This window comes from Nomia melanderi, chromosome 1 (assembly GCF_051020985.1).
Source record: "Nomia melanderi isolate GNS246 chromosome 1, iyNomMela1, whole genome shotgun sequence".
NCBI classification, from domain to species: Eukaryota; Metazoa; Arthropoda; class Insecta; order Hymenoptera; family Halictidae; genus Nomia; species Nomia melanderi.
This window is the reverse complement of record NC_134999.1, coordinates 14777449-14796125: the sequence shown is the minus strand read 5'-3', so window position 1 is coordinate 14796125 and position 18677 is coordinate 14777449. Positions and strand designations below refer to the sequence as shown.

Sequence of the window (18677 nt, the reverse complement as noted above, 5' to 3'; positions counted from 1 at the left end):
GAATGATGTTTATAAAATTCGGTTCCCTCGAATTGACGTAAACATACCAAATGATGTTTACAAAACTCAATTCCTTCCATTTAAGGTAAACAAGCAAATGATGTTTATAAAACTCAATTCCTTCCATTTAAGGTAAACAAGCAAATGATGTTTACAAAACTCAATTCCTTCCATTTAACGTAAACAAGCAAATAATGTTTATAAAATTCGAATTCGAAAACCTAGTGTTCAACAAGAGAACGCTTAACCCTTAAAATGTTGAGTGGGGTTCTATAGGGAGCCCAGAAAGTATTTTTCCTTAATAATTTTGTAATTTTTTGTAATTTTTCATATTTTATGTATTTTCTCTTTTTTCATCGTCAAGTATCGTGGACGATTTATCTATTCTAAATACATTGCCGTTATTTTATTTTCAGCTGTAAACATACTAGGGTCTCCAGGAGAAAATACATAAAATATGAAAAATTACAAAAAATTATTAAGAAAAAATACATTCTGGGCTCCCTATAGGACCCCACTCATCATTTTAAGGCTTAAGTGCTACCTACGCGATCCGACCGATTGATAATTCCAGCGCTAATGGCGTCGAAGCGGCGCCCCTTCGAGAAAACACTGAAAACGGACGCGCACTGCCGGCTCGCCGTGGCACGACCGTTATTTGGTACGGTACTGGGCCGCGTTACACGCATTCCTCCCGTCGCCTCGTCGCCAGGTAAATCGTGCACGTGTACCGGTACACGTGCGGGGCAATGTTTCATGTGTACGCAACCTTAATTAAGCCGGGATAAAGGGGGGAAAAAGGTCTGACTCGTTCGTCGGAACGAAAGGTTACAAAAAGTCGTTCTTAAAACACTCGGTCGACTATAAATAATAATAAGATTGTTCGAGCCAGTTTCTGCACGGGAATTTAAGGCGATAAGAAACAACAAAATTCGTTCGTTCGACGCCCAGTTTTCGAGGAAAGCAAGTTCGAAGTTTGCTCGAGCACGATCTCTGCTGAACGCCGATCGACCAGCGTCTGCTCGTGGCTAGCCGTTTCTACTTATTGTAGACGCCGATGCTCGACGAACCTTTGAACGTGATTTTCTCGAAGACCACCCAACGCAAATTTTGTTTTACCTTTTGACTCGGTTTTGCGTGTAGAATAACCTGAAGCGGGGTTATAAGATGACATTATGAAATCGTGCGACTAACAATTGCATTTGATGCATTAACTACGAATATCTTCAGCGTTTCAAGTTAAGGAATTTGAAACAGCATCAAAATTAATTCTTGATGATTTGATATCGTAGTCCTTAAGTTATACATTTAGTTACTCGCGTTACTAAACATTTTAACTCGACATCAGTTTCCTTTTTGCAATTGTTTTCAAGTAACTTGGATATGGATGATCGTGTCAACATGTTAATCGAGCACCCTACAGATTAGACTAATCCCTGAGTGGCCATATTTCCTTTGAAACCTTCGAACTTCGAGACTCGATTTCTAAATAAATTTCAATTACTTTCTCAAAACAATCGAGAAATTACAGATGACAACACATCAATCGTAATTGCATTATAATTGAACCGGCCATCCACCTCGAAATTACCCGACAATTGTTTTCAAGCGATTCAGAAGTATCGATCACCGGTGAACACAGCAGTCGACGCGTTAACACGAACTACCGAGCACACCGTCTCTTTAAAATGTCTTTATAAAAGCTAAAACCTTAAATTTATTAAGATTTCAATTATATTTCAGTTTAGGTATTAGTTAACCAGCTTCTTTAATCATTTTCCAAAGAGGCATTCGTACCATTCCAGTAATCACAAAAGAAACAATCAACGAATGGGTCACTTCGCCCCAGCTGGTAGTTCTAGTTAGCCGACGATCGAAACGGACAAGGAAATCGATCGAGAGCCAAAAGCGAGACACACGTGTTGACCGATACACGCCACGAAGGTCTTCGACTGCGATGGAAACGGTCGATTCGCGGATATCCGCCACGGATAAACGCGAGCGATGAAAGAGCGTCCCTCGAAACGCGTTTCCACGAGCGAGCGAGCTAGCTAGCGCCTCGGCCGGCCAACGTGACGGAGGGGAAACGACGAAGGATAAATAACTCGTTCCAAGGTAAGTTCGCGGCGGTGTCTAAATATAAATTCGCAACAAATCAATACGAACGCGCTAGTAGTACACGCCGTTCGATGGACATTTAATAGACGCTAACCGCGAGACCGTCGTTGTTTCCCGGGTCGCGTGTTCTCACGTTTTCCAAACGTGATCGCGGCTGTCGCAACGATCCACCGGGGATCGAGGGAAATCCGCGAGAGGATCGACAACAATCGATACGCGTTGTTCGCTCCCATGGAATACGCAATTCGTTTCGCGCGGATTCGTTTTACGAATGAAAATCGCGAAAGGAGAACTCGAAGAGTTCGTCGGTACGAGAGGAAACAAAATATTGGGGAGAGAAGCTGGTAGAAGTTTTAGACATGCATGTTTACTTCATCTAGCCGGACAAAAGAAGTAATAATGACACTTGAGAAAGAGAAGCAGGACTTTCGGCGTTACTGAATTCTGATCACAAGTGAAAACTGCTGAAGTGTTCTAATTTCGCGTAAATCGAGGGTCAGGTGTATGTAATTTACCTGTGACCTTTCGCTTTCGACCCTTTCCTTTTTTCTCTTTAAGGATAATCTACTTTAAATTAATCCTTTGCAGTTGGAACATACTTTCTTGCTAAGTGTATTCATAATTCTTCAACACGTTGTTGACCGGTCACGAGTTAACTTGTGCTTGCACTTGCATTAGCTATTTCACTTTTTGAAACGCAGAGCGATATAGAATATTACAAAAGCAAAATATACGAAGTTATATACAAGATATGCCGAAAGTTTCAATCCAATTCATTATTTATAAAGTATGTTGAAGTTTATTTAGATTGTTTCACTTTGACTTTTTCACGGAATGGCTTTTGTGTAAAATGACCGGTCAGCAATGTAACACTAAGCGTACGGCACTTTTCCAACGGTGAAATAACTGGCTACGAAATAAAGGTAAACAAAAAAAGAAAACTTGTTTAGTCCCTACGAACGTTTAAATCGAATTCCTGCTCGTTTTCAGGTGCTCGGCGTTACTTAACAGTTGACCGATCGCTCGAGGCTTAACAACACCACGCATCGTAAATGCAGATGCACTTTTTGCGCGAGTTCCATGATTAATGTAGTGCGACATATGAACCGTTAATGTAAATTACTTGAAACTTGCCATGCGTCAAGTAGAATGTTCTGCTAATGCAAGTAATTTATTTACTGATTGAATATCGGAGTGAGCTTTGATGTTCGATGTCAAAGGTGTCTGGTATAACAACCGTTTTTTCAATGTTCGAACAGTAACAGAGCAAAACAAGGTTGTTTTTAACCTTTCGCGGACGGGAATTTCGGAAACTTTTGAAAAGTTTCCATTATCAATCTGAATTATGCATCGGAGTCTTAAATACTAGAAAAGAGGAAAACTGCGGATCAGTTTCTCGATATTTGAATCATTAAATTATCCATTTGCAGCTTTCAAATTTAGACATCGATGCTCGAAGTCTCCATTACGGCGGCGTTCGACAGCGAGAGATGTATATTTAATCATTTTGAAATGTTACTATTTAATTTGCCTTGGGAAATTCTACGATGGTTAGTACATCACGGACAGATCGGAGAGCGAATCGGAAGAGGGGAGGAGTCGATTCCGCGAAATTGCTCCTGCGGTTTCGCGGATCGAAACGGGACAAGCCGCGCGTTTTCACTTTCGAGACGCTGCCGTTTACCGTTTCGAACATCAATTTTTTATTACGGACTGACGCGCAACACACGTGTGCAACACGATAGCCACCGGTGTCCGACAAAACCGCGCGGCAACGCGAGACCGCGTTAAATAATGAAAATCAACGGCGAATCGGCGAGGATAGGTTTCGAGACCGAGGAAAAATCCCAATTTCATTTCCTGGAAACCGGAGATTCCTGAAAAATTACGGCAACGACAACAGGGCAGACCGCGAGTTCTTTTGCAAATAAGAACTTTTAATAACTGGGAATAATTGGAATGGTGTGTAACAGCGGTTCTCAACCGTTTCCCTTATTGCCTAATCAATATGTAATCAAGCTACTATTTTCCTTTGGAAAACGTTCCACGAGTGCGCAGTGCTCGAACTCGCTGTTACTTTCGACGATTTTATATGATCCGCACAAGTCGAACGACAGGGAAACGTAGAAACTTAGAACAGGTTTATAATCGATCGAATGGGGAGGCACGGTATTCGTTTCTAAGTCTAAACTAAAAGGATTCAGAAACTGTATTTGAAACTGTTGTGATCTATCGGCAACTGTAATCAATTTTTACAATATCCCTAACGAAAATTAACAATGTTGCAACATTTCTTATATCTTTTATTCTCCTCAGTACAAAATTTGTGAAGCTTCTTAAAGATTCATTAAAATATTTAATACTGTAAGTGGTGCAATATCGGAGACTACAGAGTTCAAAGGGTTAACAGGTTTTTCGTTCACGGTACGCACAAGTTGTGAACCGTTGTTGTATAACCTTTATCGACGTTATCTGGATTACAGAGCGCGTGGAAAATATTATTGAAATCCGCGGTGTAATAACCGACAATGGACGATATTCGTGTGCTCGTTTCAACGTTTCGGTCGCGTCGAACACACCGCGAGGATCCGCCGTTAATTTGTTTCACGCGGCTCATGTATAAATTATTCGTATTGTACCGATGAACAATGGCGAGCCACGAATTTAACCGAACACTCGTCGATGTCCTTCCAACCATTGTGCTTAGTTCTATTTATACCGGAAAACGTGCCGGGCAGATGGTACCTGTGTAAGTACGCGGCAGTCAACTTCGTACTCGCTTATTGTTTTCCAGTAAACGCGCATGCAGATTAGCCGGGGGAAGACGGGATTATGTAAGATCGAAGCTTCCGTCGAGAAATTTATTGTCCGACGCGACGCGTGGACCGAATCGAACCTCGATCAACGCTGGAACTGCCAGAGAAACAGACTGTTTCTAATTCTCTTATAGAAATCGCAAAAATGGACTTAGTGAAATTTCGATTACATTTTAGTTGATGCGTTACCGAATCGATTGATCTAGTAATTTCCTAGAAAATTTGTATGTTTAGTACAAAATTCGTATATTTAGCGTGTTTTAATATTCACTATAATTTTCAAAGAAGAAATCCGAAATGGTTCTTGCGTGAATTCCAAGAGGGATCGACAGAATGAACGATCGCGAATGTGCTTAATCGTAAGAGAATCTTCATAGCTTCAGTAAAATAAAAACTTTGAAATGGGTAATTTTAATAAATGACGAATGCATCCTGAAAAAGTCTCGTTCAAGATGAGCACAAAAGGTTTTACGCCTCGAAGATCGCTCGCTAGTCCCGAGGAACTTCGAAACCGACGATATTAGCGAATATAGGTTGTAATTCACTGTATAATGTTACGAGCTTGCTCTTTCACGACCGGACGTGAGATTCAGTGCCCCGAGGATCGCTCGTGACACTGAACACCTTGAAAATCGCTTACTTATTCGGAACAGATCGTGAGATTTAATACCTCGGAAAATGCTCGCCGGATCGACCGTGAGAATTGACTCCCCGAAAATGGTTCGTTCCTTCTGGTACCGATCGTGACATTCGATATCTTAAACACAGCTCGTATGTTCGAGATCGATTTTAACGTTAAACGTACTAGCACTTTGTAATAACCTATGTCTACCATAATCAGTCAAATAATTGTAATTACGGTAAACCGGTAAATACTATCAAACGAATCGGCAGTCGAACTAAAACCAGCTCTCCGCGTTCAAGTTCGAACACTACGTTGTACTCCTCACTATCTTATTTTTTACACACTGAAGATTAAATTATCTAAAATGATAAAACAGAACGATAAACGTTCGACCAACGAAAATATTGAAATCGATTCCACCCGCTGACGAATACGAAAATTCAATGTCGCGTTCGCTACAGAGGTAGCGCCAATCGTTGCCGGTTTATCTATCGAGCAACTCCTCTCGATATTAGCGATAATCCTTTGTTATCGCGCAACCTTGAACTAACGTTCTTCTAAATCAATTCTTCTGTTTACATTCAGTCTATCACGGAGGGACTCTCTTACGACACCGTGCGCTCGTAAATACGAATGTTGATTTTGCGAAGGATTGCTTTCGAGAGCCGCGTTAATTAAGCGTTCTTTCCGCTTGTTTTCGTTCCTTGCCTGCGACCCCTTTTTCTCCGTCGGACTTTTCAGTACCTCGCCTACCAGAAATTTATGAACGACCCCTGCGATGAGCGTAGTGACGAAAAAAAGGAACACAAAGAACGTTCTTTCAAGTAATTCTAAAAGAAATTATTCAACTGTATTGCCCTAAACGTCTCGCTAATTCACAATTCCAATTGCCGTAACCACTGAGAAACGAATTGAGACATTCTCAGCTATCAATTAAGCTATTAAACGCAGAGAAAACATTGACGTAACCTTAAACATAAGAAAAAGGGAATATATGTCAAACCGCAGGGAATGAAAGAAATAAAAATGAAGATAAAATTGTTTACATTTCTTTATCATGAAGTCTATCGACTGTTAAGGGTTAATCGTTGGTTTTCAACAGATTATCGAATAATCACCGGTAAATGAAGCGTTAAGACAGTTCCCTCGATCCCAGAGATTGACACGTTCGCGGGCGAAGCGTTTCGTTTGCGAAACTAGTTCTATCTAGTACCTCGAGCCTGGCATATTGCACAAATATTTCGTTACGTTACAGCTTCCATATTAAGCATTAAAAGATGTCAATAGGAAGTACACGGCCCGACTATTGCGTTACACATTCTGCGTTCGAGCAATAAGACCGCTCACGCTTCGTTTGCTTTCTAATGTTAACGACGGTCTTATGTAACCATCACAAACAAGCCGGTATCTCGACAGTGTTGCCTCATTACGAATGCCGAGTTGAAAATCATTTTCGTCCGCGTTTCGGTAAAAACGAACGGAACACCGCCGTTCCCGCAAACGAATACTTTTTTCGTGCAAACAACTCTTAATCTGGCGCAACAACGGCACCGGAAACAGGATTCACCGGCGTATAAATACCGCGAGGTTAAATTTAATAACAACGCCGTTGAAAACCGCTGAATCTCCACCGTTCGCGCCATCGTTATTCTCGTTGCCTTAACCGTTTGCAACCATGAAGAAATCTGTTTACAGTTTTTATTCTGCATTTTACGAGGACCGATCGACGTCTATCTACGGACAGAAACATCGAATTGTTTTCAAAGGAACGATAAAACATTCTTTAATTACTTCTCTTCGCAAAGGAACAATAAAGCATTCATCAGCTTCTAGAACCACCCACGAAAAATTCGATAAAAAAAATGGCTACGCGACCGTGCTGTCTGCGACCAACAAACAGACGACAAGCGAGCAATATGGCGGTCATAATTGTAGCCGGGTAGATAGGCCGGCTCTCAGGTATGACATAATAAGCTCGCGTATTACGTGTCTAACAGGTGCACCGAGTCTCTCGTTGCATCGGGACGTGTATGCAAAGCGGAGGAACAAGAGGATAGAGGCGCAAAAAAAGAGGAAAAAGTAAGAAGCTCGTGTGGAGCATCGTAGGCGACAGATTCTAAGCGGCGCGCGGTGTTTCATCTTCCTGCAACGATGCAGGTTGCATCCTGCGTTATTTCTTTCGAAAATCTAATTTGTTAATTGACTAAACCAATACGCAATGATGGCAACCCTTTGCATTCGAAAGTTTTTCAATGGAAGTATTCAACATTTTCCGAAGAGATATAGGTCATATTGTTTGAAACTAATTTAACGATAATTCATAGATAAATTAAGCGACAGAGGTGTTTTATTTAAATATTTCACGTAACAATGCGAACTTTAATTTGAAATATTAAATATTTAACTTCATAGTTTTGTTGTATCGAAACCTTCGAAAAAAACCTTCAAAAGTCAAAAGATTCAGAAAAGCACAAGTTGCAACGTTACTTCCTTGCTTCAGAGAACTAATTCAATTGATTCAGCTACAGCGCCAAATGACATTGAATTAACACGTGGGCAGTAAACATTTGACTGACAAAAATAGAAAACATACAAATGCAGTGCAATCTCCCAAATATCAAAACCTTGGGACTATATGAAATACATGATAACGCCTTTTAACCCTTTGCATTCGAGAGGTGACTCTCAGTCACCACTTGATTTGATACAGCAAAACTATGAAGTTGAATATTTAGTATTTTAAATGAAACTTTGTATTGCTGTGTGAAATGTTTAAATAAAACAGCTTTGTTGCTTAATTTATCTGTGAATTATCATTAAGTTAGTTTCAAACAACGTCGTCTATATCTTGTCGAAAAATGTTGAATATTTCTAGTGAAAATCTTTCGAGTAAGGGTTAAATTTCAATGTTACGCATTCACGTCATCTTGCATCACAATGATAAACAATTCCACATTCACGCGCGCGTGTTGAGACGATCCAACGAGTGGATAACAAGAGATTATCAAAAAGAGAGAACTTCGGCAAGCCCGAAAATTCTTTCGAAGGTCGTCCAACTCGCCGCGCGTCGTTCCCGAAATCGTCGCCGAGCACGCTCGCGTCGGGAAAGATCGCATTGTCGGGCGGACGGCATTACCCGGAAATATCTATAAATTTATTACGAGGCTGGAAATGCCGCGGTGATGTCCGCGGCGCCCGGAGCCCGATATTATTTATCACGTTTGACCCGATGCACCGACGGGAATAGCCCCCGGCGTGTGTTCTCGCTCGATTTCATATTTCGGCCGCGGACAGGGGAAGAGAAACGGGATCGCGGGCGACACTGTTGCAAAACGAGCCGGGGAGCGTTGCTGCACGCGCGCCGGCTCGCATTAACTCGTTAATGAAGACATTTTTCAGGCGAAACGCGTGACGTTTTAACGAGCCGGCTAACTGGACTGAGACAGCGCAACCGGCGGCCGCGGAAGCTCACGCCGCTGCCAGAAGTGCTGTTCGATTCCGTTTCGTCGATCGAACACGTCCGCGGTAATCGAATCCTCGCGCTATTCGGACGAACAGTGGATACTCGCGACTTGAATAATGGAGGCGGCTTTCCGGCGTTAACTTCGTCGCGGGTGTTCGGGGTTCGCGACACTTTGCCTGGTGAACACTCGTCGAGAGACCTCTGCGAAACAATTGTCTTGAAGCGAAAACTAAGAACCTATGATTCTTCGTAACAATTGCTCTTCCTTGCATCTCGTACAAGATTCGGTTCGATAAGTCACGAAGAGAACGTTTGAATTTCGGTAAACAATGATGTCAGCCGCGAGTGAAATATTCTGAGATTCCAGTGATTGCAATGATATATAGAAACTTCGCACTATTCGTCTTGCGAAGCTAATCGAGCAGCGATAACGGCTGAAAACGTACGCGTTCGAGTGCAGTTGGAATTGCGGCAATCTCGGGACTGGATCTCACCCTCGGTCGCGCGTTTTTTTCTATTTTCTCGGTCCCTCCGTCATCTGGTTGCTTGATAACGCGCGCCAGTAACAAAGAATAACAAATTACGTGTCGTGGACGCGCGTTATCGCGGCCGCGTTTGCGGAAAATCGGGATCCGGCGGGAAGAGACTGGTTTCGGTGCAGCGGTAACGGGTTCCCGGCCGGCCCGTAACAGTTGCATTATCCGCGGCTCGGGTTTCTTTTTCCGTTGCACGCACCGTCCTTCGGACGCCCGACTGCGGCCCGCTGCAAACTGGACCCAATTATATGCACCGTATATTCTCGCTTCTCTTCCCGCGATCGAACCGTCCGGTCCGGAGAAGAATGCGGATGAGAAAGCACGCCGTCCCCACCTTCCTGGACACACGTTCTGTCTTGGATCGATGTCGAATGTGTGCGCGTGCAAACCGCACGACCGGCAGAAAATAAAAAGAGAAAGAAAAGGGAATACGAAAAGAAGACCGGGAATAAAAACCGCACAATGCGGTGAGCTGCGAGTCCTCAAGTTTCTTACGCGAGCCTGCAACCTCCAGGCAACGGGGAATCAAGGGAAGGGAAGCTTAGATCCCCGGAGATCTATAGATCCCTCGTCGGTTAGCACTGTGCAAGGCGTGGCTCGAAAAGAGAATTTGTTTTGTTACTGCGTGTGCTTGGTTTATTTGAAATCACCTGGGCAATAGTTGTGATATTTATTATTAGAACCAACGATAGATGCCTTTGATTATTCGTTGATTTCTATTGTTACTAATTGATTGCTCGAGAGTGCGTCTATTGATAAGCTCTATGTGAAAGCTATCTATGCTTGTAGGTGTATATGTAAAAGTTCTATATAATAATAATTAACGCGAGCAGCTATCTATACGCGTTTCCAGAATTTAATTGAAACTCTAATTAAATATTGTCCGACGAATGTTCGCGCGATAATTATTCGGCGGATAACGGACCGCGATTTCCTGTCACTGGGAGTAGACGCAATTATCGAAAGTTGTTGCAACAGGAAGTTCCCCCGATGTCGCGGCGCGGTTCGATCCAAGCAGATCTGATTACGAGGAAATATGAACGAATAATCTATAGTAACAAGTTGCAGCGCGATAAGATCGTTGTTGACGCGTGCACCGCCGGGGGAACGGAGTGTATCAATTCTTGTTTCTTTGTAGTCGCACTTCGGCTGCGTTACGAGGGGTTCCGCGTGTTGCTCGAAGACAACTTTCAACTCCGAGGGAAATAATCTGCTACCTCGATGCACCGAGTAGACGTGACTATATCGGGGACACCAAAGTTGCACAGGTAGGACAGGAAGAAAAATCGACAACTCTGCTTTCAAACGCGCCGCGATACCAATTGGTAATCCAGACTTCGATCCTTAGTCTTCCGAAGCGATAAGACTGTACTTTATAATGGTATTAAATCGACAGGCCTCTCATTAACGAAGGCGTGCGCACATTTTCGAGATATCGCGGATATTAACCAGATACCGTCGACCAGAAGCTTCTTGAAGTTCGTCGAAACGAAAGGAGCATTAACAATCCAGCGCAAAAACAACGATAAGAAAATTGCTGTTTCGAATTCGAGCAACAAAGAGGCCAATAAGTGTCAACGAATCGCTTTTGGGGTTGACCGAAGCCTCGATAAACCTCGAATCGTTTCTCTGTTTGCTTCGATCCGCCGCTAATTATTCAGCGATAACGTGAAACTGCATAAATGCGGTTTACTCGATGCTCGGGAGAGCGAGAGCTGAAATCACCGAGTCTGGAAACGAAAACGGCTTTGCCGCGAGTTGATGCAAAAAGAGAAAAAATCGGGAGAGGAGCGTGAGATGGCTGATCAAAAATTGACGGGGACTGCTCGCGGGGCGTTAAAGCTCTCGCCGCCTTAATCTGAATGGCGGACGCGTCCCGTCGCGACGACTCGAGTTTCCTCGTCGCGGTTGAAACAACTCTGGCGTTACAACGATTTCGATAATAGTCGTTCGACGCGACGCGACGCGGCGCGGCGCGGCGCGCAGCGGGTTAAGTGCGCTCGGCTTTGTCGCGACGGATCTTAAGCGTGATGGCACTCGAAGCTAACATTGCGCAACCGCGTGTACTCACGCGTCTCTGGTTTTCACGAAGATTCGTGCTTGGCGCGCGATCAAACAATAATATTTCCTTGCACTTCGTTTTATTTTCTATTTTGCGTCGCCTGCCAGCTACCGTGCACAGCGCCTAAGCAAACACTGTCGAATTCCGATGAATATCTATCAGTGACTTTCCTATACTTCGTGGAATAAAGATTTGTATCGGAACAGAGCCGCCCTTTTAACCACTTGCCATGCAATATCGAGTCAACCTCGCGAGCAAGTTCTCTTTCTATAATGAATTCTGAAATAAAGCCACGGTGGTCACCGGTGACCGGAGCTTCAAAATTGCTTAAATACAATTACAATAAGAAAACTGATGTCGATTAAAAATACTTAGTAACACAAACAGTTAGATGATAGTGTAACACGTGTACTGTGATACCAAGTCATTAATAATTATTTCTAATATCATTTGCTTGTTATAAAAGGATATGTATTATTACACAAAACGTTCGAAATTCTCGTGGCAGTCAACGTGTTAAAGCAAGGCGCAGTTGTGAAAGAAATTATAGAGCTACAGGTTGATCTTCCCTTTTATAATTTGGTAGTGATAAATGGTACGCTTAATGATTTACGATCGATTCATAGGAATTCCATAGTGCCCCGGTGCAACCAGCTGAAATCACCGAGCCATAGAACGTTAACACCCCTCGCGAAGTATTTTTTCTACCTGAATGAAGTGTAATAAAGTAGGTAAAAAATATTTACGACGGGCACCCTAATGTGCAGGCTTTCGCGGGCAAATCGACGGGAATGTAAACACAGGTATAAATGTCCTATGTATCAATGAATCGATGAACGACCGATAATCCAGCCAGGTAACCTAAGTGTAACGGCGTCCGTTTTATTAGCCGGGTTTGTCTACCTGCAACGGGGTTCAACGATGACGTTAACACGCGTCTATGGCGTGACTCATTATCCCCTCAAGACAGAGCACGGTCGTGTGCACGGGAGAGAACACGGCGTAACCTTTGAAAAACAGAGGTGTTCACGAGGGGATTTGCGACTGGCACTCCGAGAGCTTATGAGTAATTAGCTCCGCCCTTTAGCGTGCGGTTCTTACGACCCCCTCCGAATAAGAAACGCAGAATGTCCTTTGCGATACAAGTATTAATTACCCTACCTTCCCTTCCTTTCTTTCTATCCGTGTATATTATTTGAAAAACAACGAATGCAACCCCGAGATCGTTTCCGAGGCTTACAATACTCACCCCCTCTACAATCCCGCACTATACACCCCATTACAAGGGCGTCGCTACCCTCGTAATTCATTAGACCAGCGCTCTGCCTACATACTTAACGCGTTGAGCACCGCGTAAGCCGCATAAGACTTTCTGATCAGGCCACTTTGATAACTTATTGTACGGAGAACCTTTATAAACCTTTTTAATTACACGCTCTTCAAATAGAAACAAGAGCTTTATATTTCAGACATCATCCCTTCTCACCAATGATCATTTTCCTTAGCTACCGTCAGAAAACTGTGATAAAACGCTTTATATCGCGTCTTGTGGTACAAAGATCCCTAACAATACTTGTTTAACTATCATCGGTAGCTAGACATTAGCGTGATAAACAGAAATTGCTTTAAAAGTTTACTTATGTTTTCCTATCGCGCGAAAGATCTCTAATGATGTTTACTACTGTAAGTACCTAAGTGTTATCGCAATAGATCGAACACCCGTTAGAAGTTGACTCATTTCTCTTGCAAGAGATCGTTCGCCAAGGCGATACCGTTTGGAGGAAATCAACGCGTCCGTACCTCTATTGAATCTGTCCTCGTAGTCGTCGGAAACTGGCTCGCTGGAGTCCCTGACGTCCAGGCTGTGGATAGCCTTGGCCAAACCGTAACAGGCCGACCCGTGCTTCCTCTCCTCGGGGACGATCGTCTTCTCGACGGTGGTCTCGACGTCGCTGCCGTCCTCGAAGTAGCCGCTCTCGTGCTCCGGATTCTTCATGGTGCTCGGCGACTCGCAACACTCCAGCATAATCGGCCACGAACGAAATCCGTCGGCTAACGCGCTTCCCTGGGCCTCACTGCATAACGACCGCGACGAACCTGGGTTCAACTGAACCAGGAGGACCGACGCATCGTCAACACCGGCCACTCTTCCCGTTCGACTCTTCTTTTCCTGTCGCCAATCCCTTTTTCAGCGGGATCCGCGAGCAATGTCTTGAGGACACCTTGTCGATCCTTCGACACAAACAACAACGAGGCTGTAATTTACACACTAGACTTGTCAGTTTCGATAGGCGTTGAATCGCGAGTTTTCTTTGTTTTCGAAATTCTACGAATCAGAACAGGAGCAACGTATAGTTTTTCGGATTACCGAGTGCTCCGACCGGGGAATTGGATCCACGACTGCCGCTTGTTTTCGCGTAATTGATTTAGACGGATCGCTAAGTTGGCTAGTCAGCTAGTTCCTAGACCGCGAGGAATTTCAGGATAAAGGTTCCCTCTGCAAATGATTGTAAACACAGCTTTAGTCGGTTCTTTCGAGTGGAAACATCCTTTGACTATAACCGACTTGCCCGGGTGTTTTTCTGTACGCTCCGTTTACAGGAAACCCTGGTCAACTTCTCGAAAACAACGGCGCCGAGGTTTTGGTATTCCAATGCGTTTCTTTGACGATGCTCCGCGGAGATCGTGCAAAACTACGCGACGAAATGTATGAAACATATTTCAGAGTTCTGTGGGTCACGAGAAACCGTTAAATTCTTATTCCAAGAATACTTTCATTTCTAGTGGCGTTTGAGATATACAAAAAGACAGGAAAGTCCGAGTTCACCGTTAAGGTGTATCCACACGAAAGAACCAACAAGTAGCAAGAAAGTATCTTTCCATCGATGTGGTCTACAAGCTAGCCAAGTTGTTCCGAGGAAATCGGAATGCTTAACCCATCCCACTCGAAAGTTTTTCGTCACAAGTATTCGACGTACACCGCATTCTTTCAAACTAATGCGGAAACGTACGAAGTCAAGATATTTTGGTATATTCGATCAAGTGGCGACTTGAGTTACCTCTCGAGTGCAAAGGGTTAATTCGGAGAGGTTCCCTTATCGCCGAGCGACGCTTCAACGATTGAGAAACATTAAAATCAAGATGTCCCTTCGAATTATCACTGTTTGACGGAAACGACTGATTAACCACCGATAAACGGAGCAGACCGATTCCTAACAGTTGCTTCGCTGAAGATAGAAGCAGAAAATGGAAAGAAAAGGGACATTTCGTGTGTTATAACGCGAACGGGGCGTCGGATTCCATCGGTTTTTGTCCTGCCACGGAGCTTAGTTTCCGTTCGGTTCGATCCTCGGTACACTCGTAAAACCGATCGCGTTTTCCACGTATCGTGAGTCTCGCCGTCCGTTCGACGAGGCAGATAAGAACTGGTCGATAAGCGTTCTCCTCTTGCGCTCTACTCTAATATCTAATGTGCCGTGTACAGGGCGGAGGTCTCGAGAACCGGATAACCGGATGTGTTCGGCCGTGAGCCAACCGAACGATTAATATTCGGGTAATACGGTTACGATTATCTCCGCGCGCGTACATACAGGTTCTGTGCGAAGAGGGAGGAGCGCGGAGTAGGACAAGGTAATTAGACTTCAGCTGCTGTCAGGTATTTAGTACTTTTCGGTCACCAATTATCGCCGACTAAGAATTTCTTAATGACGTTCCCTGGGCTGATATTCACTTCTATCGCGGAAAGCTAAGTCCTAAGTAATGTGGCAACAATTTCTTTTGGAATTAGTATACGAGTCATTAGAGGTCAAAGTGGTTAACTCCATGTTTGGAAGGTTTTAAAATGTCACCGAGAAGCAGTCATTCTCGTTTGCAGTCCCAAAGATTTAATTTCTCGCGTTATAATTAGGGCATAGTTAGTCTATTGATATGTAAACGCAACAGTTACTGATTTGTAGAAATACAAATACCTAAATAAATACAGACAAAATGGTAGCATGTCTGAAAAATATTCTATATTGTATAAGGAAGGTTGGAAGGAACTTTTGCAATTTCTGTAATCGTTACTTTCAGTTTCCTTAAAATAAGAACTGCGTTTATTTCACTGTCAGTATCTTTTACCACGACCCATCATGCGACAGACCCCAATATCAGGAATCACTGAATACTGAGTGACCATTTAACTTCCTCAAACCTCTCGCGCATACTGAAGAAAATCGAGATAAACCTTAAGTGTACTATAATTTTGTCTCTATTTGTGTGTTTACATTCACCTTAAGAGAATATCTCGTAGAAATTCCAATACAGCTAGTGTTTACATATTAGTAGAAGGTAGTCTTTATCATTTGCACCTTTCCCGTATCATAATTATACCGCGAGAAGTTAAAGATAGCACGCGTGTGCTATCTCTTTCTCTGGAAACGTATGTAACTTCAACAAAGTTGTCTACTTCTCGTTTTGCGGAGTTGATCGCTTTGACAAATGAACGGCTTATTCGGAAATGATTAAGCTTCGATTCAATGCGGCATTAACATTAAGAGGTCTATAAATAGGCTTTCGGTAGGTGAAGTGTTAAGACCCTGCGCGAACGGTTGCGTGCACACGGATTACTCTCGGCGGTCTCTGATAATATAATTAATAAGGAAAGTCAGCCGGCAAAATGAAGAATAGCATTATCCGGTGGACTATAATTTCGGCGTAACAGTCGTGATACGTTGAAGCGGCCGCCGATAATTTCTGTTGTTACCAGGCACATTCTGCCACGATACCCCGATGACTGTACACTTTAATAAATAGCATGTTAATAACGTGACCGCGTACCGACATGTTGGTACCGCGCAGTCCTGCGGCAATCACGAGGAATTACCGCGTGAATATAGTTTAAAGGTTCGATCACAGTCGTAGGAAATATTGGCCGCGATAGTGAAATAGTCATGTTATACTTTGCACCGTCACGTGACCGGCCAAGTCCCGCCATAGTTAGAGGGAACTATGTACTCGTGGCTGCGATTATTAAGCGACTGGTACAACGTTCCCGTGACAGCAATACAATAGAACGACATGACAATTTACGACTGTGTTATAGTCATTGTTTTGCTAACAGTCGCACAACATTTATCGTCAGCATATTTGTAATTGTGACATATCGTCTTCAACTATGAGAGTGGAATTCGATTATGCGAACTGTGCCAAGCTCGGATTATAGTGCAACGCGAGTTACTATCGAATGGATGCGTGAAAGTCGTACCACCATTTCAATGACTATTCATTTTTCTACCTAATATTCCTAGAACGTTGCGAGATAATCTATGCTTCCTAGAATATTGCCTATAAATTTTCCACCTCTTAACACTGGAACTACCAAGCAAGTCAAATCGACCAATTCCTAATTTCTTCTTTTATAATTACTGTAAAGGTAGACACTCCTTTAAGAAATGATTAAAGAAGCTGATTTAGGAATACCTAAACTGAAATACAAGCAAACTGAAATCTTAATAAATCCACGCTTATAGCTTCTATAAAGAAATTTTGAAAATACGGTTTAAGCGCTCGGTAGTACTAGTGTTAACATAATTCATATGTAATCCGCACAAAAATTGTAGCAATAAATTATTTTCTCCAGACATTCATTACAGTATTCAAATGAAACTATTTCCGAAATTTCGAATATCCAATGCCTCGGGGCACCGATAATTGCGAAACAAGGAGACCATTTTGACTGGCACGGTAACTCCAGCGTTAATATAGAAAAAAGGATGGCGATTATGCTTGGGAATCCCGTCCCCAGGAATTTTTAGGCTGACAAGGAAACTTCAGCTCTCGATCCTCCAGCCGAGAGATAAATAAATTACTGATTCAGGAATTCCTGAAACCCGAGGACGCAAAAACTCGAGGAAAACACGGCCTGCCGGCGAAACGGGATTCCCAGCGTTGCGCCGCGAGTCGAATGAGAACCACTGCGCGACGCTGTAAGCGGTGACTAAATCCCCCGGTCAACATTCGTGGAAATATCTCGCGGCGGATTGTTCGAAAACTGCATGTCATATTGGCTCCACGAATTTAATATATGTCTTTAAAGATACACTGAGCGAAATAAAGGCCGATACGCAGCGGCGACGTCGTCTCGACGCGAAATAACCAAGGTGACCTTGATACGTATCCGCGACTAATGCTATAAGAAACAATTCGATATCCATTCATCGGGCTTCCCCTTGCGAACAGCCGGCGGGGGGGCAACTTTCCTCGCATCCTCGATAGTCGAAACTACAAACAATCGGGCCAGCGTACACATTCGCGAGCCGAGCACACCGGTTAATGGGATTACGTGTGTATCGGCTTAACCGTAACCGTGTTACACACCGTACACGCGTCCGCTAGCCGAACAATCGTTTACCGAGCAATCAATATACGGGGTGTCCCGCAAACCGTGACACCACCGCGCGAGAAGAATAAAAACTCGGGTACGCAGCAGTAAAATTGATTCGCGCGGGTACCCGACGACTTCGAGCGTTCGCCTGGTACGCGTGCACCCGACTGCGTCTCGACATTTATTTACGAGGTCACATTAAATCAATTGTGCGTTCCGATGGAATTACAAGCTTCGGGCAATTAACGGAAAAGATTGGCTGTCGAGTACACGCTCGCGAGACGAGTATTCGATAACGTAGTCTCATGGGACTAAACTTTACCCTATATCGTTCGTGTTTCCCGTGGAACCGTTTAAAACATATACCCCTCTATGTTCACGCGTAACCGTTCGAATCGATACCAGCAATCGAGCACACGCAACAACGTATTTTCGTTCGATTTTCTCGACTTTAACGTCGATCGTTCGCCGTGACGCAATCGTTGACGCGGCCCAGCTTCGCAGCAACGCCCCCCCCTGCCGCGAGATCCACCACCGTACCTAATTTTTTTTCACGCGCTCGAAAACGCGTGTCAAAAGTCCGGGTGTCGCAATCCCTTTCTCTGGTTATGCAGTCGTGTTCCAATTCCTTCGCCGAGTCAGGCAAAAGTGTCGGCCCGAACGAAACGGATTGCCGTCTCGTTATCCTACTGA

General features: G+C 43.6%; 1 protein-coding gene across 7 annotated transcripts in view; it reads right to left on the bottom strand.

Annotated features, from left to right (window-relative positions):
* LOC116434601 (ribosomal protein S6 kinase alpha-5) overlaps positions 1–18677 on the bottom strand; it is a 52465-nt gene that overhangs the window by 29852 nt on the left and 3936 nt on the right. For 3 of the 7 annotated variants that reach the window (XM_031993160.2, XM_031993163.2, XM_031993158.2), the window contains exon 2: positions 13421–13852. The exons of 2 other annotated variants lie outside the window; for them this stretch is intronic. In XM_031993160.2, the coding sequence (XP_031849020.1) occupies positions 13421–13646 (226 nt within the window). In that variant the 5' untranslated portion in view covers positions 13647–13852. Of the gene's footprint in view, positions 1–13420; positions 13947–18677 lie in introns of all 7 variants that reach the window. 2 more of the 7 variants (XM_031993159.2, XM_076366222.1) reach the window with 2 other exon arrangements.